At 46.6% G+C, this 24,265-nt stretch overlaps 1 protein-coding gene across 2 annotated transcripts; it reads left to right on the top strand.

Annotated features, from left to right (window-relative positions):
• The first annotated feature begins 10,130 nt into the window (after positions 1 to 10,130).
• LOC111146347 (WD repeat domain 31) lies at positions 10,131 to 20,784 on the top strand. Of its 2 annotated transcripts, none has more exons than XM_022501866.1 (9): positions 10,131 to 10,246; positions 10,691 to 10,820; positions 12,500 to 12,574; positions 13,346 to 13,490; positions 14,208 to 14,308; positions 16,159 to 16,226; positions 17,232 to 17,373; positions 18,962 to 19,124; positions 20,624 to 20,784. In XM_022501866.1, exons 1-9 carry the CDS (start codon positions 10,131 to 10,133, stop codon positions 20,782 to 20,784), a joined length of 1,101 nt encoding a protein of 366 aa, XP_022357574.1. The 2 variants fall into 2 exon arrangements, with proteins under 2 accessions (XP_022357574.1, XP_022357573.1); XM_022501865.1 differs by having other exon boundaries at positions 10,688 to 10,820.
• The last annotated feature ends 3,481 nt before the right edge of the window (positions 20,785 to 24,265 follow it).

Genomic DNA, 24,265 nt, shown 5'->3' with positions numbered 1-24,265 from the left:
CCATCCCATTTCACAGGAAGGACAATATCAAACTGGGGAGGTTAGGGAGAGAATAACCAGCTCAGGAGGTAAAGAGCCGATAATTAAGATTATACAAGGCAGGGTTGGAGGTACTGGCAATGTTAGGCCGAGTGAATGAAAAATGAGAGTTATGTTGCTTCCATCCATACCAATCTACCTTGTGTCTTAATTGGCTGTCTATGATTGTCATCTTTTTGGCTGTTTATTCAGAAATATTCAATGTGGGGCACTTGGCTGGCTAGGTTGGTAGACCATGTGACTCTTGATCTTGGGGTTATGATTTGGAGCCCCATATTGGGTGTAGAGATTACTTTAAAAAATAAAATATTAAAATTTTATTTATTTATTTTGACAGAGAGAGATCACAAGTAGGCAGAGAGGCAGGGAGAGAAAGAAGGGGAAGCAGGCTCCCTGCTGAGCAGAGAGCCCGATGTGGGGCCTGATCCCAGGACCCTGAGACCATGACCTGAGCCAAAAACAAAGGCTTTAACCCACTGAGTCACCCAGGCACCCCTAAAAAAATAAAATATTAAAAAAATAATCAATGAGCATCTACTGTGTGCTAAACCTGCCTGGTCCAATACCATAGTCACAAGCCGCAGGTGGCTACTAAAGTTACATTCAAATTAAATACAATTTAGGGATGCCTGGGTGGCTCAGGTGGTTGAGTGTCCGCCTTTGGCTCAGGTCATGATCTCAGGGTCCTGGGATCGAGCCCCACACAGGGCTCCCTGCTCAGCAGGGAGTCTGCTTCTCCCTCTCCCTCTGCCCCTCCCCCCTTACTCGGTGCTTGCTTTCTATGTCGCTATTGCTCTCAAATAAATAAATAAGTCTTTTAAAAAATTTACAATTGAAAATTCAGCTCCTCAGTTGCTCTAGCCACACTTTAGGGGCTCAATAGCCACATATGACTTGGGGTCAGCTCATCTATAGACAGTGCAGACATAGAACATTCCATCATACCAGAAAGTTCTATTGCAGTGCTGTGCTAGACCCTGTATTAGACACCAGCAATAGACACGGGTGTAAGTAAGACTCGGTCACTGCCCTTATGGGGCTCAGAATCAAGTTAGCGAAACCAGTAAATGGAAAATCACACCAAGTTAGGGTAAGAGTGGAGGCCTTGGAAGTGCAAAAGAAGGGTAGCTAACTCAATGTGGAGGAAGAGGGGAATGGTTAGGGAAGACCTGAGGGTAGAGGGGGAGATGGCCTCTAAGCTGTGGTTAATAATTAGACATGCACGTGTGGGGATGTAGGGGAGATGCCCTGGGCAGAGGAAACACCGTGTACAAGGATTCAAAGGCAGCAGAAGGGGAGCCAAGAAACTCCAAGTAGTTTAGACCATTGACACCTAGAGTGTGGGGGCCAAAGGGGGAAGATGGACTAAAGAGATATAGACCAAGTCTTACTGACCTAGGGAAGAAATTTGGATTTTATCTTGAATATCAGTTATCTATGGTCCATAACAAACCACCTCCAAAGCTTAGTGGATTAAAATGACAGCTCTTTCTTTGCTCACAGTTCTGTGGGTTGGCAAATTGGGCTGGGTTTGGGTGGGCTATTCTTCTGATGGTTACTCATGTGTTTGCAGTCATCTGACAGCTCATTTAGGACTGGATGGTCTAAGATATTCTCACTCACATGTCTGCCATGTGGTGTTAGCTATCGGGTGGGCCCTGTGTCTTAAACAGATGAGACATGTTTCTTCCCATGGTGGCAGTGTTCCAAGAAGATGAGAGAAGAGACTACAAACCTCTTTGTGGCTTAAACTCAGAAGTAGACAATGTCACTTCCACCACATTCTGTTGGTCAAAATAAGTTACGAGATGAGAGAAGCTACAGAGAGCTTGTGGCCATCACACTCTGGCATGATGTTGGCCTGAACCAAGATGGTGGGTAGAGAGAAGTGGACAGATTTTTTTTTTTTTTTAAGGATATTTCAGGGGCAGAATTAAAAAGTCTTGGGGTTTGTTCTGGAACAAGGAAGAGAGAATAAAGTTATAGAAGACTCCAAGATCCTTGGCATGGGTGACTGGTGAGTGCCCAGCATTCAGAGGGAAAAGAGGAAGAACAGGTTTGGGGCAAAGATGATATTTTCAGTATGAGTCACAGCCAGGTGGAGATGGACAGAAAGCAGGTGGATATACAGGTGTAAGGAGAAGTCTGGCTAGTGATACCAGTTTGGGAGTCTCAGGTGCCTTAAGCCTAAAGCATCTTCCATAAGAGCTGCATCCTCAGAGCTGGGAAATCTTGAGGACAGGGATCAGACAAGTCGAATCTGTAGCTGCACTGAGCCTAGCCCAGTGTCTCAGGGCAAAACAATCACTCTCTCCTGGCTGAATGTTGCCAGGTTATTGTAGGCAAAAGAGATTAAGCTAATAGGGTGAGCCCTTGGCTCTGAACTAAGATCAGTGTTGTGTGGGGGTAGATCCCAGCTCCTGTCAGAAACAACAGGACACTGACTCAGAAAGTAATGAGTGAGTCATCAACGAGGGAGATCAACAGGAGCTAAAATAACCCCCATCAGGAATGCTGTGGAAGATATTGCCTCTTTGCATGGGAAGACAGACCCAGTAGCCAGCCCTAATATTCTGTGAAGGTAATTTTCTCTTACCAACCCTACTCCTGTTCCCACAGGCACCCGATTTTCAGAAACTCCATAAGTCTTCACTGAAGGCAATTTTGGTGGGAGATCAGCCCTGCAGCAGGTCCCTTCTAGGTGCAAGAGAAATGTTGGCTCAGATCCCATCCATCCATCCATCCATTCATTCATTCATTCATTCATTTCCTCATTCAACATTCAACAAACCCTTACTCTACACCAAACCCTGTTCACTAGAAATACAGAAATGAGTAGACTTTAGTCTGGAAGCAATGTACCCGCAGCTGCTGTTGGTTTCTGGGACCATCTTCCCATTGGATGTCATGAAGGCATTGAGGGGTCTCTGCTGTGGTCCTGGGCTGTAACAGTATGATGAAAGAAATTAAGAAAGAAGGAGAGAAGAAGAGGAGAGAAAGAAAGAAAGAAAAAGGAAGGAAAGGAGGGAGGGAGGAGAAAGGGAGAGACTGGGGCTCCGGGGGTGGGTGTGGACTTGGGGAAGTGTCCAAAAGAGGCATCACGAGGTAGAATCACAGAAAACTCCAAAGAAATATAACATTACTCCATCTGAGCGAATAATTATTTAAAATATGGCATTTATTCAGTACTTCCTTGGCGACTATTACGGTGGTACCGATTTTCTTGCATTACATAGATTCCCCGGGGGCACGGTCTGGGGGCACAAGCGTCCCCTTTTCTGGAACTTCACCACCGCATCGTTCCCGTCAGAAAACAGAGCTGGGCTCTCTGGGCCCGGCCTCCGGGAGACGTCCCCCGAACGGAACTGGGGCTCGGGGGCGGGGAGAGCGTCCGGAGGCTTTTCGCGGGGACTCCTGCCCTAGCGACGCGCGCCTCGTTGCTAGGGGCGGAGGCGCAGGAGGCTGTGGTGCTTGGTGCCTACCGACGCCCTCCACTCTGCGCCCCCGCCGGCCTCAGCTCCCGGCCCGGCCAGCCCGCCGGTGGGTATGGAGCACAAGGTGGGGGGTAAGGGGTGCAGCTGGGGGTGGGGGCGGGCGGGGAGGTGGGAGCCCTCGCGCACCTGCAGCCGCGCACCTGGTCAAAGCGGGGAGTTCGATCGAGGGCTGGCCTTGGGTTGGGTGGTGCTACGCCTTCTCCCCCCCCCCCCAATCCTCGTCCCAGCCCCGTCTTGGGTGAACTGCGCCCCACCCTGCCTCCCCCCCCCCACATAGAAAATAAGCTTTGGTAGTCCACATGGATAGGACGGGGGACGTCTGTGATCTAAGAGCCTGGAAGGAAAAACTACACAGACTGTCCCCCAGCTTGGGGTAACCTTGGAAGTTCTAACCTCGTGCTGATTCCCTGGGAGACTCTGAGCCTCAGTTTCCCCATCTGTACCATTAGAGTGTCGAATCAGACCATCTTCCAGTGCTTCCAGAGCGGCTTTGTTTGTATCTGAACTTTGGGTTTGATGCCTTGTGCGCAGAAGGAGATTTGGGGGGAGGGAGGGCTATATGAAATCAGCATTTACGTGAACACTGATTGGACCAGGAGTCTAGGGAAATGAGGTCTGGTACTCTAGCTCGGCCTCGTGTGATCTTTAGCAAGTCACAACCCTCTGAGTCCCACTTTCTTCGCGGAAAATAACATTTGGGTTTATGCTGGAGTATTTCGAGGAATACGGCACTGGAGAGTTAAAAGAGGATCCTCTGAGTTATGTTTAAAGTGACCGCGGGGTATCTTAAGGTGTATGGAAAGCAAATTCGGACAGAAATGGGTCCTGGGATTCAGATTTAGGCCAGGTTTCATCTGGAACCAGCAAGGATATTCCAGAGCCATAACTGAATTTACGGCTTTTCTAAGTCCTCTTCAGCCTTTCCTGACCTGAAATTTGGGACAGAGCCCAGGTAACTGTTCCCTGAATGATCTGTTGTTGGGCAATTTTGAAGGACCCTTATATTGTTGGGTCGTTCAAAAGCTGACAGGGTGCCTGGCTGGCTCAGTTAGCGGAGCATGTGACTCCTGAGCTCACAGTAGCTTGAGGTCAAGCCCCAGGTTGGGCATGGAGCCTACCTTATTTTTATTTTTTAAAGACTTGTTTATTTGTTGTTGAGAGAGAACATGAGTGGGGAGGGGAGGGGTGCAAGGAGCAGAGGGAGAGGGACAAGCAGACTCCATGCTGGGTACTGAGCCAGACCCCTGGGGCCCCACTTGGGCCCAGTCTCACAACCCTGAGGTCAGGACTTAAGCTAAAACCAAGAGTCCTATGCTAAATCCTACTAAGCTACTCAGGCACCCCTGGAGCCTACATTAAAAACAAGAAAAAAAAAAAACCTTCTTGCCAAACAGACTCTTTACCTTAATATACCATCCATTCATTCATTCCACAGATATTTGCCTTGCATCCATTGTCCCAGGCTATGCTTTAAGCTCAGATACAAAAATGAATAAGACCCCATCCCTCCTCGAAAGTATATTACGTGTTCACAGTATGAACAGTGGAAAGATAACTGAGTAGAATTTCACTGCTTAGATTACTCATAAGAAATCACAACTATAGGGGCCCCTGGGTGGCTTTGGCTCAGGTCGTGATCCCAGGGTCCTGGGATCGAGCCCCGCATCAGGCTCCCTGTTCGGCGGGAGGCCTGCTCCTCCCTCTCCCATTCCCCCTGCTTGTGTTCCCTCTCTTGCTGTCTCTCTCTCTGTCAAATAATAAATAAAATCTTAAAGCAAAAATCACAACTATATGAACATTATCCAAGTATGTATACTTTGTTGTTGAGATTTTAAATTGCCTTGGTATATAATGTATAACTTAATGAATTCTTAGCCTTAGTGTGATCAATCACTCTGGCCAGGAGACATAATTGGCTTCAACTTGTCCTTCAGACTCATAAACCCATTTGTAAATATTCTCTGTGTATATTTGTTACGTATGTTTAATATGTGTGTGTTAACCATAGTATTAAGGGTGAAGTTGGCAGAAATTGCTCCTTTCAGTGCTGTCACTCATGCCAGTGGCCAGGTGCAGCTGAGGGCTGTCTACGCACAAGCTTTTGCAGAGATGCAGTATACTATGCTGATGGAGAGCAAGCTCTTCTTGCCACTTATTTGCAACTTATTTGTAAATTCGGGCAAGTTATGTAACCTCTCTGCACCTCACTTTTCTCATCTGCAAAACAAAGATAAGGACAGCATCTAGCTCAAAGGCTTGTGGAATAAATCAGAAGAGTTAATAAATATAAAGCATTTAGAATAATCCTTGGTGCATGCTATCTTTAATCCTTCCAGAAGCCAGTGAGAGAGATTATTCCATTTTACCTAGACGAGTCAGACTCCAAGAGGGTCAGCAATTTGCCGACTGCAGTGAACTGTTCCCGTGCCGAAGCACTGAACCAAATGTTACCCTGACCCCCGCCTTTTTTTAAAAAGATTTTATTTATTTATTTGACAGACAGAGATCACAAGTAGGCAGAGAGGCAGGCAGAGAGAGAGGAAGGGAAGCAGGCTCCCTGCTGAGCAGAGAGCCCCATGCGGGGCTCGATCCCAGGACCCTTGGGATCATGACCTGAGCCAAAGGCAGAGGCTTTAACCCACTGAGCCACCCAGGAACCTCTACCTGACCCTTCTGTATTGCTCTTCAGTTTTAGAATAAGCTACACTGTCAGTTGGTGATTAGAATTTATTTATTCAAGTTTTTAAAATAGATTTGTTAAAATGCACTAGAACTATGTTTCTTCTTTGGAGATGTTTATAAGGGAAACTCTAGACTAGAAGTCAAGAGATGTACCTAGTTAGAATTTTGAGCAGATAATGTTTCTGCCCTGGTTCTTCAGATCTTTGAATTAAGGGTTTAGAGTGATGATTTTGAAAAGCTCTTCCATCTCAAATTCTGTGATTCATACTTATTGAAGTACTATTTTAAGCAGGAGAAATTGGTTTTTTTGCAGAAACAGTAACAGTCAGCTCTGAAAATTTTTGAACAGAAGCACTATAAGTAAAATAAAAATGTTTAATGATATATTTAAGTATTTAAATATATCCTACTTTGGAGGCACCTGGCTGGCTTAGTTGGTGGAGCATGTGACTCTTGATCTTGGATTTGTAAGTTTGAGTCTCATACTGGGTATAGAGATTACTTAAAATAAAATCTTTAAAAATAATAATAGGGTGCCTGGGTGGCTCAGGGGGTTAAGCATTTGCCTTCAGCTGGGCTCATGATCCCAGTATCCTGGGATTGAGCCCCACTTTGCCATTGGGGCTCCCGGTTCTACTGGGAGTCTGTTTCTCTCTATCCCTCTGCTCCTCCCCCAGCTCATGCGCACAGGTCCTCTCACTCAAATTAAAAAAAATATATATATATAAAAAAATAAAGTAGCACATGTATATACCTATACCTATACATATATACACAAATACACACACACACACACACATATATATATATATATATATATTTTTTTTTTTTTTGGTTAAGATTTTCTTTTTAAGGGGAACCTGGGTAGCTTAGTCATTAAGCATCTACCTTTGGCTCAGGTCACAATCCCAGGGTCCTGGGATCGAGCCCCGTGTTGGGCTTCCTGCTCAGCAGGAAGCCTGTTTCTTCCTCTCCCATTCCCCCTGCTTGTGTCCCCTCTCTCGCTGTATCTCTCTCTGTCAAATAAATAAATAAATCTTAAAAAAATATTTCTTTTTAATAATCTCTACACCAAATGTGGGGCCCAAACTCATAACCCCAATATTAAGAGTCGCATGCTCTAATGATCAAGCCAGCCAGGTGCCCCCTTACTTTGTATATCATAAATAAATAGATATATCTGGGCACCTCACTGGCTCAGTAGGTAGAGTGTGTGACTCTTGATCTTGGGGTCCTATGTTCAAGCCCCATGTTGGGTGTAGAACTTTATTTATACTTAAATAAATGAAAATAAAAATAGATGTGTAATTAACATTATGGTATACTTTCCCTAATTGTTGGAAATGTGCCCGTTATATGACCTTGAAATTTTGTAAGATATTACTTTCTTTGTGAGAGAAAGCTACACTTAACAATCTCTTTCATTTAACAAGGTCTTTATTTACCTTGTGAATCTCCTTTCAGTGCAAACATATGCTCAGAGAAGAGATTAATTTAAGCGTCTTTTCAGTAATGACAGAGATCAGGAAGTTGCTGCCTAAACTGTTTTCCAAAGGATAAACATTACAAAGCGTTAAATATGGCAGCTCACCAGAAGATCCTATTGGTTTGGGGGTAAATAATTCTAAAAGTTATCTTTTGCTTAGAACGTCCTGTGAGTGCTCTTCAGAAGGAAAATATGGCTGTCTGAAGATATCAGCTAAGAATCCAATCAGTGTTAAGTAAAGCCAATCCATTTATAGCATCTGCTGTTTTTGGTGACCTAGATCTATGGATGGCACCTGTCCTTAGTTTGATAGTAATGTTGAAAAATGTGCTATGCTTACAGATAGGCAGCCCAGCAACCTCCATCTGTTTATAAGCAGTACAACATCCCAAGATTTTTGAAAATTATCCTGGAATTTTTTCTGGCAGCATATCATATACTTAGTACAGAGAATTTTAGACTGTCTGAACTGGAAGGGACCTTAGATTCACACTACTTACCAAGAAATGTTTTTGCCATACTGTGCAAGCCACTGGAGGTACAAAGATGAGTATGATATGACAGACTCCTTCCTCTCATGGAATACACAGTCTGCTAAAAAGTATTTAGTCTGGTGTCATTTACAGATGGGGAAGCTGAGGTGTAGAGCAGGGAACGGAGGAACCCAAGGACACACAGTGGGATGAGGGAGAGTTGGGGCTGGAGCCCAGGGCTCCTGGTGCCCCCCACACACCGTTCTTGTCACTGCACTGTGCTTCTGTTTGGCTACCTGTCTTGTCCGGACGTCGGTTCCGGCAGCTTTTCAAAATGTATGCTGAAATTCTTCTGGAATTTTCATGGTATCACTGAGAATATTTGGTGAGTTTTCCCTGCTGTTGTTCCTGTAGACCATTCTGGTCATTCCTGTAGAGCCGGGCTGGTCAGGCCTATAAGACACTCGTTTCCTAGGGGCGTCTGGGTGGCTCAGACAGTTAAGCATCCAACTCTTGATTTCAGCTCAGTCATGATATCAGTGTTGTGAGATTGAGCCCCGTGTCTGGCTCTGTGCTGAATTTGGAGCCTGCTTAGGACTCTCCCTCTCTCTCAGGGAGTTTGGGTGGTTCAGTTGGTTAAGTGTCTGCCTTCGGCTTAGGTCATGATCTCAGGGTCCTGGCATCAAGCCCCACCTCCACCTCCTATCTGCAGGGAGTCAGTTTCTCCCTCTTCCTCTTCCCCACCATCCTCCCACCCCTGCCATGCTCTCTCTCACATTCTCTCTCTCTCAAATAAATATAATATTTTTTGAAAAACGTTCTCTCTCTCCCTCTCCCCCTTCTACCTCCCCAAATAATAATTATTTTATTTTTTTAAGATTTATTTATCTGAAAGTACACACACACACACACACACACACACACACGAGAGAGAGAGAGAGAGAGAGAGAGAGAGAGAGAGAGCGCGCGCGCGCACCAGTTGGGGGCGCAGGGAGAAGAGGCAGAGGAAGAGGCAGACTTCTTGAAAGGGTCTCAGGAATCCATACTGGTCTAGATCATTACCTGTATCAGCTCTCACATCTCTCTCTCTCTCTCTCTCTCTTTTTTTTTTTTAGTAGACTCTATACTCAACATGGGGCTTGAACTCATGACCCTGAGATCAAGAATTGCATAATCTATGGACTGAGCCAACCAGGTGCCCCTTTAGCTCATTGTTACTACAGAATAACCCCATGACCTGGCACACTGATTTAGAGAAGTGTCACATGAAATTATTTTTAAAAAACCCAGCAAGCTAGGAATAACTAAGGCTCTTCCTTTCCAAGAAGCTATACTGGTAAAAATTATTTCTTAGTTTCAAAAACATATTCATAGTATTTGTTGTGGTAGAATACATATAACATAAAACTTACTCTTATTTAGTACATAGACAATGTTCACTGTCTAGTTCCAGAACATTTTTGTTGTTGTCCAAAAAGGAGACTCTCTACTTATTAAAGTAGCCACTCCACACAGGCACCCCAAGAAACCGCTCTGTAGTTTTAAAATTAGTTTTGTTTTTGCTTTTGCTGATCTGCTAATGCTTTGTGGGAGGGTACATTCCCGGGGCCATGAGAAGAGTCAAAGAAAAGAGGAAAAGCAAATGAGTACAATGGATTAGTCTTTAAAAAAAAGAAGGCTTGCAGGGCACCTGGGTGGCTCAGTCAGTTGAGCATCTGCCTTCGGCTCAGGTCATGATCCCAGGGTTCTGGGATCGAACCCTGCATGAGCAGGGAGCCTGCTTCTCTGTCTCCCTCCGCCACTCCCCCTGCTTGTGCTCTCTCGCTCTTTGTCAAATAAATAAATAAAATAGGCTTTATTTTTAGGTCACCAGACTACCATTGTCATGCCTAACGACATTAACAGTATGTATTCTTTTCACTAAGCAGGGACGACAACTTCCAGCAGCCACAGGGGATGCCACTGCTTGGCTGCCATCTGAAACGAGCTCCTTCTCACAAGGTTTTGTGTAGGTTCTGTGCAGCGATGGGGAAACTGCAAAGCAAACTCAAACACAGTACTTACAAATACAGGTACGGCCATCTGACACTGGGATCCCAAGTTTTATCATGTCGCATTAAAATTCTCTACTAAAGACAGAGAAGGCCCAGAGCGATTACTGATGACCTTCCTTGAACAGTTCAGTCTGTTTTCTTTTGGATGAGAAGCAGCTGATTAGCTAGTGTCCTCAGCCCCACAGAGAGGGGCCTGGTATCTTTGGGAATAAGCTCCAGGTGAGCAAAGACTCCTGGCTTCTTGGCCTCAGGATTCCCCTCTATGGGATTCTAGTCCTTCGGCTGTTCTGAGCGTGCTCGGCATTGATAATCCATTTCTGGCAATGGCCTTGGGTCTCCCTTCTGTACTCCTTTCCCAAATTTCTCCTCCGCCTGGCCTCTCCCATAGCCTGCCCCGTCTTCCCCTTACCCCACTGCACTCCATACCCCGGGGACTCTCATTTGCCATCCTCTCTTTAGCAGGCCTGACGGGATTATAGAGGAGAGAATTCAAACTAAAGCTTGTCTGGAGTATAGCCCAGCCCACGCGGGGAGTGTCTCTGTCGTTGCTGCTCTGAACTCAGACCTGTGTGTCTCTGGAGGAAAAGATAAGGTGGGTTTGCTGTGCTTCCCAGGGAACCAGCTAACTGTGGAGAAGGGAAGATGTTGGGGAAGGAAATGCTGGTTCTGCGTTTCTGGCAGCAAGGTTGAGTAGTGTAAAACCATAGGCTTTAGACTAAGGAAGCCTGGCTCTGAGTCCCTGCTCTGCCTCTTCCTGTTCCTCTGGGCAAGTCATTTACTGCTCGTGAGCCTCAGTCTCCACATCCATGGAATGGGGATGAGAATGCCAGCCTCCCAGGGAAGCTGTGAGGGTTTGGTGGTAAGATCTTCAGAGATGTGCCAGACCTCCCACATGCCTCTTATAATTGACAAGTATTATTCTGACCAAGCCATTTTCATACCCACACACAGACAGAGGAGCTAGTTGTCAACAAAAGGAGACTTCCTTGGGGTGCCTTGGTGGCTCAGTCGGTTAAGCATTTGCTTAACCCTAGGATTGCTTAACCCTAACCAACCCTTGATTTCAGCTCAGTTTGTGATCTTAGGGTGGTAAGATCGAGCCCCGCATCAGGCTTCACGCTTAGTGGAGAGCTGGAACCTGCTTGAGATTCTCTCCCCCTCTCCTTTTGCCCCTACCCCTGCTTGTGTGCTCTCTCTCTCCCCGTCTCAAATAAATAAATTAAATAAATAAATAAATAATTTTTTAAAAAGGAGACTTCTAGTCTTTTTTATGCTGTTCTTTTGTCAAAATTTCAACAGTGGTGAACATTATGATTTCTCCCTTTTGTGTTTCTGTCCTTCCTCCCAGTATCAGCTGCATCTGGTTGCTTCTCCCCCCATATTTGCATCGATCACAGGACTCACAGCTAGGACATTGGTAGCAGAAATGTTAATTCTTTTTTTTTTTTTTAAGATTTTATTTATTTATTTGACAGAGAGAGATCACAAGTAGACAAAGAGGCAGGCGGAGAGGGAGAGAGGGAAGCAGGCTCCCTGCTGAGCAAAGAGCCTGATGCGGGACGCGATCCCAGGACCCTGAGATCATGACCTGAACCGAAGGCAGCGGCTTAACCCACTGAGCCACCCAGGCGCCCGAAATGTTAATTCTTTTAATTCCTCTCATTTTCATACTGTATTTCGTGGATTTTTTTTTTTAAGATTTATTTTACTTATTTTAGAGAGAGAGCAGGGGTTGGGGGGAGGAGGAGAGGTAGAGGCAGAATCAGGCTCCTTGCTGAGCTCGGGGCCCACTGTGGGGCCCAATCCCATGAGCCATGAGATCACAACCTGAGCCAAAACCAAGTGTCGGACGCTTAACTGACTGTGCCACGCAGGCACCTGACAAATCTTTTTTTTTTTTTTTAAGATGACACATTTTTTAAATACACAAAAATAGAAGTACAATACAATTAGGAGGGAAAACGCTAATCCCATGTAGACAACCAGAACCTCAGGCTGAGTCTGTTCCCCTTGGGGAGTGTCCTCCTGAACCCATCAATGAGGCTCAGAGCAGTGGCCCATTGCCTTGGAGAGAGACAGAGCACTAGCCAGGAGGAAAGAAAAGAAAGTCAGTGTAGGGGGACAGGATAAGGGTTACAAAATAAAGCCCTAATGCAAGACCCTTGACAGAGAGAGAGAGAAATTAGGTAGATAATGAAGTAAAGGATTGTTTTAGTTAAATAAAAATTTAACTGTAATAAATATTAGAGAGATTCTAATGACTCTCCACAGACAGTGGTGGCCTATAACTGGAAGAGCGGGGATGTGGTGAAAAGGTTCAGAGGACATGAACGAGAGGTCACGAAGGTAATTCTCAAATGATCATTATTGTGGAGGGAAGTTAGAGTGATTGGATATTCATTCTTAAGAAAATGCAAGGGCTTCATCTGATGCGGTAAAGGAAAAGCAGAGTGAACCATTCCCTTAGCTATTGCTAGAGACATATTAGACATGATTTTTATTTTGTCACTGGGCCCTTAATAGCTCGGGTGGTAAATAAAGAATTCTCCCTGTCTATCCTGACTCAACGGGGACAGGTGCTGAAGGCAGCCCGCGTGTTTACTGTAGCTAGAAAATAAGAAATGATAAAATTTATTCATTTATATAATAAATATACATTTATGATAAAATTTATTCACTAATAATTTATTATATATAATAATGATATATGATGTATATAATAACATATAATAATTTATTTGTAAATAAATAAATTGATAAAATCCCTATATTCAGGAACCTTCTAGTCTAGTTGGGGAATTTTTTAAAAAGCCAACAACAGTTAACTAAAAATTAATTTGTTAAAAAAGCATTAGGGGGCAGAGTAAGCTTCCAGCGAAGATGATAGCGAATGCCGGTCCCTACAACTCCCCTCCCTGAAATCCACCCCAAGAACTGATTCTGTCACCTGCACAGCTCCCAGAGCAGGGCAGGGTACTGATGCCCACACGCAGTGCATTCCCACCCCAACAGGGCCAGGGGAGAGCCTCAGGTTCTGACACCCGCAGCCCCAGGCCTGTTGCCCATTTCCAAGTCCAATCCAACAAGCACACCCGGGCTTTTTTCTCTCTTGAGCAGATAGCCTGTATTCATGGATCCAGCCTGTTCTTTAGTGCCTCTCGAGACAGGACAGCCATGATGTGGGACCTTCGTGGCCCCGCCCAGCCAAGGCAACAGTTCTCTGGCCATGCCATGGTGGTCACTGGATTGGCTGTGAGTACAGGTAAAATCAAAGAGAGCCCTACCCAACACTGTTGTATTTTCTTTCGTTCTTTTTTCTTTTTTAAATTTATTTATCAGAGACAGAGAATACAAGCAGGGGGAGTGGCAGGCAGAGGGAGAAGCAGGCTCCCCACTAAGCAAGGACTTGGATGTGGGACTCAATCCCAGGATCCTGGGATCATGACCTGAGCCGAAGGCAGACGCCTAACTGAGTCACCAGGCACCTCTTTTTTTTTTTTTTTTTTTAATTAAGATTGATTATTTTTTTTAAATTTTTTTTAAGATTTTATTTATTTATTTGGCAGAGATCACAAATAGGCAGAGAGGCAGGCAGAGAAGGGGGGAGCAGGCTCCCTGCCAAGCAGAGAGCCTGATGCGGGGCTCGATCCCAGGACCCTGGGATCATGACCTGAGCTTAAGGCAGAGGCTTTAACCCACTGAGCCACCCAGGTGCCCCAAGATTGATTATTTTTAGAGAGAGAGTGTGTGAGCGGATGTGGAGGGGTGAACAGTGGGAGAGGGAGAAGAGAAGCAGACTCCCCACTGAGCATGGAGCCCAACTCAGGGCTCCATCTCACCATCCTGAGCTCATGACCTGAGTCAAAACCAAGGGTCAGACACTCAACCGACTGAGCCACCCAGGTGCCCCCTCGTTGTACTTTCTGAAAAGCCCCATACCAGGCCCATCTCATGGACCATCTTTTTCTTGTTCCCCCAGACTCGTCACAGCTGTGCACTGGCTCCCGGGACAACACCCTGCTCCTATGGGACGTTGGGACTGGACAGTGTATGGAGAGAGCTTCCATCTCCAGGAACCTGGTAGGAACTCAAAGTTGGTAGAGAGTGGGACAGCAGAGGGTCTCTCTGTGAGAGAGATCAGGAGATACACCAGGCAGTAGAGGCTTGACGCCTCATTACTACTTACCCTGAACTCTGTCAGACTCTGGCCTCTCAGGGTTATCAGGCTGGATGATCTCTTTAAAGTCTTCTGCTTCAGGGACGCCTGGGTGGCTCAATTGGTTAAGCATCTGCTTTCTGCTCAGGTCATGATCCCAGGGTCCTGGGATTGAGTCCCACATCCAACTTCTTGCTCAGTGGGGAGCCTGCTTCTCCCTCTGCCTGCTGCTCCTTTGCTTGTCCTCAGTCTCTCTCTCTCTGACAAATAAATAAATAAAATCTTTAAAAAAAAAAAAAAAAAAAAGTCTTCTGCTCCAGAGAACACCTCTTCTAGCTCATACTGGAATTTTAAGTGGTATGTTCAAAATGTGTTTTTCCATATCTGCTGTGCTAAGAGCAGGGTTAGTGGCCTAAGACACCATCCCTGTCCTCTAGGATCTCATAGCTGATGTGCAGAGAAATAAACAGGACCCTTTGCTTTATGTATAATTTGCTGTGTTTATGAAGATCAGTGTTTTCTGGTAGTAGGCTGGTAGATAAACTCCACAGCCTTTGAGGTCAGTCATGCCTGGGTTCAAATTATGGATTCATCACTTTAAAAAATATATATTTGATTTATTTATTTGACAGAGAGAGACACAGTGAGAGAGGGAACACAGCAGGGGGAGTGGGAAAGGGAGATGCAGGCTTCCTGCAGAGCAGGGAGCCTGATGCAGGGCTCAATCCCAGGACCCTAGGATCATGACCTGAGTCGAAGGCAGACCCTTAACAACTGAGCCCCCCAGGCGCCCCCATCACTTTTTTTTTTTAAGTAATCTCTACACCCAACATGGGGTTTGAACTCACAATCCTGAGATCAATAGTCACATGCTCTATCAACTGAACCAGCCAGGCGCGCCCCAAGAGCCATCACATCTTAGCTGAGTTACTCTGAGAAAGTCAGTTACAGTGTCAGTGTCTTCATTTATAAAATGCAGAGAATCCCATGATTTGGCATGACAGGTGTTCCTTTAGTGGGCATTAACTATCACTCGTGGTCATCTTTTCCAGTTTTGAACACAACTGTCCATGGCAGGGTATGGTATGCTCACTCTAGGCCCTCCATATTTGTGGAGGTTGCTAGAAGAAAATTGGGTCGCCTTGGGTTATTTTGAAAACTGTTTCATGTCTGCCCAGCAGGGGGTCATAGGGATGAAAAGAAAGAATGCATCCTGAACCTTGTGAGGCCTTAGACTAGGGTTTCAGTGGTCCCACCATAGAACGGGGGGCTGCTTTCTGTGGCTGCCAGTCACCAGCAGTTCTCCACAACGAGTGGGGTCACCCACATGCATTCTGGTACTCACCACTGGCCCGGCCGCTACCATTGCTGCTGCTGATCCAGGGGCGTCCAGTAGAGCATGAGTTGGGGGCATCTGCAAAGCACAGCCTGGAGCGCCTGGGTGGCTCAGTGAGTTAAAGCCTCTGCCTTCAGCTCAGGTCATGATCTCAGGGTCCTGGGATCAAGCCTCGCATCGGGCTCTCTGCTCCGCGGGGAGCCTGCTTCCTCCTCTCTCTCTGCCTGCCTCTCTACCTACTTGTGATCTCTGTCTGTCAAATAAATAAATAAAATCTTTAAAAAAAAAACAAAAACAAACAACACAGCCTCCCTCCAAGTCGAGTGTACAAGTCAGCATCCTTGAGAAGTGGAGACACACTATTTAGCACGGTTTACAGGAGTTGCCATAGAAGAGCAACTTGGTATGGAGAAGTTTTGAAAATTTTGCTTTTTCCAGGTCACTCACCTGTGCTGGGTCCCCCAAGAACCATATGTACTACAGACTTCTGAAGATAAAACCATCAGGTGGGCTTACTGAGCAGCGATGAAGGTGTTTCTGGTGAAGGTTTGTGGTTCCCAAGCTTATATGACTCCCTTTCCCCTCTGCTTTTCCACACTGCTGTGCCTTCCCAGGGCCTTCTGCACCTTTGCCCCTTGCTGGGGCTGGGGACTCTGACGTGGATCCCTGGGCCGTCTGGGTAGAGGCTGAATGGCAGGAAGTCAGGCCAGGAAAGAGGCCCTGTCCTGGATGGTTCTGAAGCAGCTGACTCTGACCCCCCCCTTGCCCCCCCCCCCCCCCCCACCGGTGTGAACACAGTCAGACTGAGCTCAGTCCCGGTCATGGCTTGCCCCCGTTTTGAACTGACTGCCCGGCTCCATTTTCCTCCCCTACTGGGGGCCGGATGTTCTCAAGCACCCAGCCCTCAGGGGAAGCCTTGTCTGGGCCAGTGGGGTCGGATCCCCGTCAGGAGAGTCAAATAAAGTGAACTGTTGAGTGGAAAGCACAACAAGAAACTCTGGATCTCAGAAGAGATTCACTCTACTCAGAAAACAGGAAGAATGAGGTAAAGAGGTGGAAAATGAGACGAGAAGCTGAATAAAACACTCTGTGGACCCCACGGCCCAGTAGGCCAAGGCCTGCAAGTCTTTTGTATCTGATTCTGGAATGGTGATGGCTCCTCTGGATCCTAATAACCATCTTTTAAAGCAATTAAGTCACAGGCACAGAAATATCCTCTTGTCCTTTGAAAGCAGTATCCTAAAGGGCCAAATTAACAAATTAACTTGTACGGTAAAGATGCTTGGTCTAAATTCCTATTAAGTGGGTCTCAAAATAGAAAGAACTCAGATGGCATTGTTTGGTTATTTCCTGGCAGCTTTGGTGTCTCCGAGGTCGATCTGGTTCATCCTCCTGTTTTTAGGTGAACCGTGACATTCCATCTGACTGGCCGGAGCCGCGGAGAGCCGCGGTTTACTTTCATGGGTCTGTCAGATACATTTACCACAGGCTCATTGCTTCATTTCTTGCAGGTTATGGGATAGCCGGGGGCTACAGGTAGCTCACGTATTTCCCGCAAAGCAGCATATTCAGACCTACTGCGAGGTCAGTGAGGACGGACACAAGTGTGTCTCCTGCAGCAACGGCTTTGGAGGGGAAGGCTGTGAAGCCACGGTGAGTGATTGTCGGTGTCTGGGGGTCTGGTTGCTGATGAGCAAAGTGCTTCCTCTGACCTCCCGTCTATCCTGGGCTCCACCAGGCCAGCTCTGCTAATAGCTCAGGCCTATTCCGAGTGCATACTGCAAGTGAGCCTTTGCACTCCAGATGCATCTCTCAAGAAACCTCCATTAGCTTTGGGCTCTCTGAATTGATAGTAGACAGAGGCATGGGATGAGAGTCAAGATAGGAAGGTGCTAAACACAGAACCAGCTTGCTAATGTCCCTACTTCCGGCAGAGCTTAGAGAGGGGAGGGACTATTTGAAGAGCCAAGTGTCTTCTCACTGTACTTGTGGTCATGGTACAGGAGGCTCAAGCTCTTCAGGGAGTCTTAGGCACCAGTGTTGGTCAACGGCCCATCCCAACCCTTACCTATATACCTTTCCTTGCACGTAATTTTGGATTACATTGCATTGTATCTCTAAAGTACCTCGGATTCCTCACTGTAGAATATAGGCTAAGAGGGGCATCTGGTCCAAATATAACAATTAGAGCTCCCATTGAACCAAACAGTTCATGCTGGGCACTGGCCTGAGCACATTACATGCACTGTCTCATCTAATCCTTACAACAACCTCGTGAATTAGGTTCTATTATAATTCCCATTTTACAGATAAGCAAACAGAGGCGTGGCAAGTTGAAGTCTCTTGCACAAGACCACACCTCTAGTAAGTGGTGCACTGAGGCACTGAATCCCAGGCTATCGATGTAGCACCTCTTCCCCAAGCTAAGCATTTCCAGCCCCTACAACTGATGCGGTGTCCTGTGGTTTCATTATTTTTCGGATACAGTTCAGATCACTCTCCTCTCTGGATGTTGTTCTCCTGAATTAACATGGTGCCCAGTGACTTCATTATATTTTGGACACAATTCGGTTTGCTCTCCTCCCTGAACCTTGTTCTCTAGCTGTGGTCTGATTGTGTCAACAAGAGTGTAATTGGCAGGATTGTCACCTCCTTTGTTGGAGGGTCTCATCTTCATATACCAAGGTTCAGCATGGAGGCCATCAGTCAGAAGGTCTGCGCCTCTGTGTGCTTATGAGAAGGTGCTCCTAACTATGGGGTCTGCACAGAACCCACAGGCCAAGAGACCGAGCTGTGCTAGAAAGTAGGCACCCCCTGGGTGCCTGGCCGGCTCAGTCAGAAAAGCATGAGACTCTTGATCTTGGGATCATGAGTTTGAGCCCCACATGGGGTGTAGAGATCACTTAAATAAATAAAAAACTTAAAAAAAAAAAAAAAAAGTAGGCAATGCCATACTGTCCCATCATGCTGTAGGACTTGGAGCTTTCACTTCCCCAGCCCTGACATTAATGAGGAAGGCAGCAACCCTCCCTGCACACCCTTACCCAGGGTTGTTTGAGATCGTTGATGTTTAAAATAATTACAGATGGGTGGGTGATTTGGTGTGTGGATGGGATGGATGAAGACGAGGGGTAGCTACATGAGGAGGTAAGTGGGGGACACAGGTGGATCAGTGAGGGCAGCATGTGTGAAGCTGGGGAAATATGTGTGTATGAGCTAGCCTATGTCATTCCTCTAACAGCTGTGGGACCTAAGGCAGACACGAAACGGAATATGTGAATATAAGGGGCATTTCCAGACTGTTGCATCCTGTGTCTTTCTACCAAGAGCACTGGCCTCGATGCCTATAATTGCTACCTCATCCCATGACTGCAAAGTGAAGATTTGGAACCAAGACACTGGAGGTAAGGAGCCTGCTGGTGGTGCTTCTCAAAGACACATGGTGTCCTAAAAGCATCCTTGAAACTCTCTCTTTCCATTGCTCAGCCAATACAAAGACAGCCATGTTCTGCCACTCTCCAGGCCCCTAGTGGTTAAGAGATGACACTAAGATACCAGGATTCTGTTGAACCTCTGGCTAGAGGCCCTCACTGCCTGAGCCCCACTACCACATTGTACAGACTCGCTCCTGAGAGCTCAGATATATTTGGTTCTTACTGTTCTTGCTACCCGAATTTCTTCATCAGGTTTTAGCGTGTGATGCTCAAAATGCCTGGCAAAGGAGACAAGGATTGTCATTTTCAAATTCATTTTTTAAGGACTAAAAATGAGAGTCTCCGCTCGTGGTGGGGGTGAGGTAGAGTAAGCATTGTCTACCCAGACTGCCCTGTCTTGATGCTACAGGTCAGGTTTGAGATCCCAGTCAGGTCATGAACTCCAAAGATCCAGAAAAAAAGATGTTTTAGGGAACACAGCTCCCCCAAGTCCTCAGTGAAGTATGCCAGAGCCCACTGCTACTGGCTGATTGTTAAATATTCAGGAATATCTAATATGGTCATAGTGAGAATATTTTCACCACAAAAGGTGGCAAATGCTATGAGTAAAGGTGGCTGGTTTTTTCTTCCAGAAAGTTGCCTTACCAGCACCCCACTGCCTTCAGACTATTTTGTGCTGGACCTGGGGTTCTGTTGGACATAGGAATAGTGTTAAAGAATCTCACAACAAATCCCTCCTATAGTTATGTTCCAGAAACTCAGCTCCCAGCAGGGAAGGATAGGGTAGCCCACTCAGAGAAAAGATGTGAGATCATGTCTATGGTTCGTGAGCCATACCTCCCTAGGGAGGACAGCCCTACTGTGCCCCAGCTGCCCCGTGGAACAGCTGTGGGAGGTGGGGAGAGCAGCTGCGTGTCAGGTTCAATGTTGATAAGCCTGACACCAGGGAGAACAAGGTCTGAAAGTGTTGCCCTGCCCTCCAGCTGCGCATCTGTAGGGTTCTCAAGGGTGACAGGGACGGACGGAGACCGGGGCAGCTGGAAGCCCCCAGACTCCCCTTCAGGTCCCAATCTCCTTTGTCGTGAAGGGAGCAAGACCCCAGAAGCCAGCAGCTGAAGATCAGCATTGTCTGTTTTCCTCTGCTGTGGTCCCCACTCTGTTCTCTGGGCAAGTGGGAACTGAGGGCCACGTGTTCCCACGTCTTTGCAGGCGAGGCCCCGGCTGTCTGAACAGGCTTTTAAGGGATACACACCTTGTTTGGGCCACGTGCCATTCTCTGGAGTTGAAGCCTTGTGGCTGCCTGGACTTTCACCTCCCCACAGGTACACAGTCCTCTGGAGCAGGCGATGAGGCTCTTACCTGGGTTGGACACAGAGCACATGCTTTGCTTACACGGGTTTCTCAGAGACCTCATGTCCCGTGACCCTGAGCCCTTGGTCTGAGCTGCTGGTTCCCTCTTCCCCCCACAGCCTGCCTGTTCACCTTGTCCCTGGATGGATCAGGACCCTTGACTTCCCTGGCTGTTGGTGACACCATCTCCTTACTGTGTGCAAGTTTCAGCAAAGGAATTCACCTGCTCAGAGTGGAGCGCAGCCGAGGGCTGGAGCTGCAGGAAGTGGCAGCCTTCTGAGGCCAGGAGGCACGCACTGGACAATATCAAACGTGGCCCGTCCTCACTCCATGTGGCTTTGTGTTTCCCTGTGATCTTGCAGGGAGGGCTATGTGGGATTCTCTGCTTCCGTCCACTCAGAAGGTCTATCAGGGTTCGAGGCCAACGTAAGCCCAGGTGCAGCTTAGAAACACAATAGGTCTCTGTCTGAGAGTCCGAACATGGGGTGGAGTGTATCAGACTGACCTATGTCTCCACAGAAGAAAAAGCTGCTGGGGGAGAGACTGTTTGGGTGGCCTCGCAGTTACCCAGACGGGAGAGGGGAGCGCCGCTCCATAGAGGACATGGGTTGTGGACGTGACATTCTGCTCTAGTCACTGCTCCTCCGCAAGGTGAGGAAGTCTAGGCTTCTGCTGGGAGGGGCCGCGAGTACAGGTGGCGTGTCCCAGACCAGTGCATGAAAATTAGACCCCAGGGGGCTTGAAAAGGCTGACCACAGCAGGGCCTTGCCCTGAAGCCGAGTTGTCTCACTTGTTTTGTGCACAAGGAAGTGGAGAGGTTCCAGAGATTAAGGCTAAAAGAAAGTCATTTGTACATTTTAGTATTTTTTATGTCATTTTATATAAACTCTCTTAGGGATGGCCAGTATGAGGCCAATGGAAGTCTTCGACAACCGTAGAATGTAGATGGGCGCCTGGGGGGCTCGGGCAGTTGAGCATCCAACTCTTGATTTCAGCTTGATTGATGATCTTGGGTGATGGGATCGAGACCCACATCGGGCTCCATGCTCAGCAGGGAGTCTGCTGGAGATTCTCTCTCTAAAATAAATAAATAAAATCTTAAAAAAAAAAAAAAAAGAATGTAGAACAGTGGGACAGACTCAACTGTAGGCCAGCTCCTTGGTGAGGAGGGACTCGGTGCTCAGGCCAGCCTGTGCGGCCCCCAGGACATCTATCCCCGGCATGGTGCTCACATGCCCATTTTCCTTCCAGGAAGTTAGAGTCCGCCCAGTCTTCAGGAGATCCCACACATAAAGCAGCGAGTCCTAGCCAAAGACTTCCGCACTTTTGTCTTCTCTGGCGCCTGCCTGTCCCTGATACCAGCAGCTGACAGCCATCGTCCTTGTATCCCTCCTGCACCTCGTAGGGCTGGCTTCCCTGTAGGAGGATCCGAGTTTGAATCTCCACATTCAGCTGAATGATCTCGGCTGTTATAAAATCTCAGTTTCCATACTAATTAAATCGTATGTTCCTCATAGTGCTGCCCAAGCACCGGGTAAAAGTGTTTTTTTTTTTTTAATTTTATTTATTTGACAGAGAGAGATCACAAGTAAGCAGAGGGGCAGGCAGAAAGAGAGGGGAAAGCAGACTCCCTGCTGAACAGAGAGCCCTACAACGACAACATGGGGCTCCGCAGGACCCTGGGATCATGACCTGAGCTGAAGGCAGAGGCTTAACCCACTGAGCCATCCAGGCGCCCCCTGGGTAAAAGTGTATTGAATGCCAAGCGAGGAAGTGGGTGCTTACAAAGGCTGGTCATAGTCGTTTATTGCTCTCTGTCGGGACTAAACACTCCTCTTCTCTCACTAAACACATTCCTTCTCACATTCTCCTTAGATCTTACTTGTAAAGCTTTAGTCCTTGTACGGCTTCCCTTTGATTCCTTAGGTTATGGATCTTTGAGCTCTGGAAGGACAGGGGAGTGGTGGGAGAGGAGCTCCTTCCCAGAGAAGCTACAGCTGGCTGAATACGCTTATTCTCACTACAGTCTTCGTTATCCCAGGAGGGGAAGGAGGAGGCTGAGGCCCAGGGACATTCAGTCCTTTGCCCAAGGTTACACGGGGAGGTGGGAAGGGGGAAGAACTGAGATTTGACAAGCAGGGATACCACTGTACTAATGAGGAAAAGAGAGATTTGAATTAGGGACTACCTGACTCAAAGCCAGAATATCTTCCTTCCCACTCCTTTGTCTTCGCATGATGTCACAGAGTTCATTTTAGAAATTCGTAGGCCATGACACTGTTTGTGTATTTTCTAGACCATTATTAACTTTTCCATCCCAAGGAGATCCTTCTGGCCAGGGGCCCAGAAACAGTACACAGATATCTCCGGGAAAATCCTAGCATATCCTGAACCATTAGTGCTACAGCTGACCCTTGTAGCAAGGGGCAGGCGGTAATCAGAAAATCCAAGGGAGTGGGTTGGGAGGGCGTCCCAGAGAAAGGGAACAGAGGGAATGTACATGTGAGAAAGGGTTCTATTAGCAATGAAATTATTTCCCTAAACTCTACGCATTTGTTTGATGTAAAAATTCCTTTTCTGGGCTTCTTTTTTTTTCTTCTTTTTGAGATTTTATTTACTTGACAGAGACACAACGAGAGAGGGAACACAAGCAGGGGAGTGGGAGAGGGAGAAGCAGGCTTCCCATGGAATGGGGAACCCAACAGGGTGCTTGATGCCAGGACCCTGGGATCATGACCTGAGCTGAAGGCAGACCCTTAACGACGGAGCCACCCAGGTGCTCCTCCTTTTCTGTGCATTTTAAGTGGAAAACAGATTAATAAATGCAAATGTTTATATAGGTTTTTTCAGGCTTACATGCCCCAATCAGGTACTCTCAGCACCTAAGCTACCAGCTACTGAAATGCATTAATTTGCTCACTGGACATTCACTGAACACTTCATTTTAAAGTCTGCCCCTGTAAAATCATATAGAGTTACTTTCCAAAGGCAGTTGACCTTTTTTCCCAGGAAAGTATATAATCCCTTGGAATCTGGCCAATTATATATTTAAAACTTAAAGAAATTTATGTATTTACTTATATAAGTTAAATATATTTGCACCTGACTGGCTCAGTCGGTGGAGCGTATGACTCTTGATCTCGGGGTTGTGAGTTCAAGCCCTACATTGGGTATAGAGATACTTAAAAATATAAAACATATATACACATATATATTTCAGGAAAATGTTTCATGATTATTCTTTTTTTTAAGATTTTATTTATTTATTTATTTATTTGACAGAGATCACAAGTAGGCAGAGAGGCAGACAGAGAGAGAGGAAGGGAAGCAGGCTCCCTGCTGAGCAGAGAGCCCAATGCGGGGCTCAATCCCAGGACCCTGAGATCATGACCTGAGCCGAAGGCAGTGGCTTAACCCACTGAGCCAGTCAGGCGCCCTGTTTCATGATTATTAACACCTTTTTTTGGGTGGGTGAAACTATCTTACAAGAGGATCTTTGATTTTACCAAAAGGTTAAAAATGATCTGGAAAAGATACAATTTTGAATGCTACTTTTTCACACATAATCCAGGCTGTCTATAATTTAAGTCCCAATTTGTATTCAAAATATTTTTTTTCTTGAAAATAGCTACCAGCCGGGGCACCTGGCTGGCTCAGTCAGAAGAGCATGTGACTTGATTTCAGGGTCCTGAGTTTGAGTCCCACACAGGGTGCAGAAACTACTCAAATAAACAAAACTTTAAAAAACAGGGGCATCTGGG

Source organism: Enhydra lutris, unplaced genomic scaffold (assembly GCF_002288905.1).
Source record: "Enhydra lutris kenyoni isolate GAN:26980312 unplaced genomic scaffold, ASM228890v2 scaffoldscaffold13, whole genome shotgun sequence".
Taxonomy (NCBI): domain Eukaryota; kingdom Metazoa; phylum Chordata; class Mammalia; order Carnivora; family Mustelidae; genus Enhydra; species Enhydra lutris.
Note: the sequence above shows the minus strand (reverse complement) of the source record. Positions and strands in the feature narration are given on the sequence as shown.

Coding starts and splice junctions, on each gene's coding strand:
- LOC111146347 (XM_022501865.1), top strand. CDS start 10,131: ATGCCACTGCTTGGCTGCCATCTGAAACGAGCTCCTTCTCACAAGGTT. Junction 12,575..13,345: donor ATGAACGAGAGGTCACGAAG/GTAATTCTCAAA, acceptor TCTCTTGAGCAG/ATAGCCTGTATTCATGGATC. Junction 17,374..18,961: donor GGGAAGGCTGTGAAGCCACG/GTGAGTGATTGT, acceptor TTCCTCTAACAG/CTGTGGGACCTAAGGCAGAC.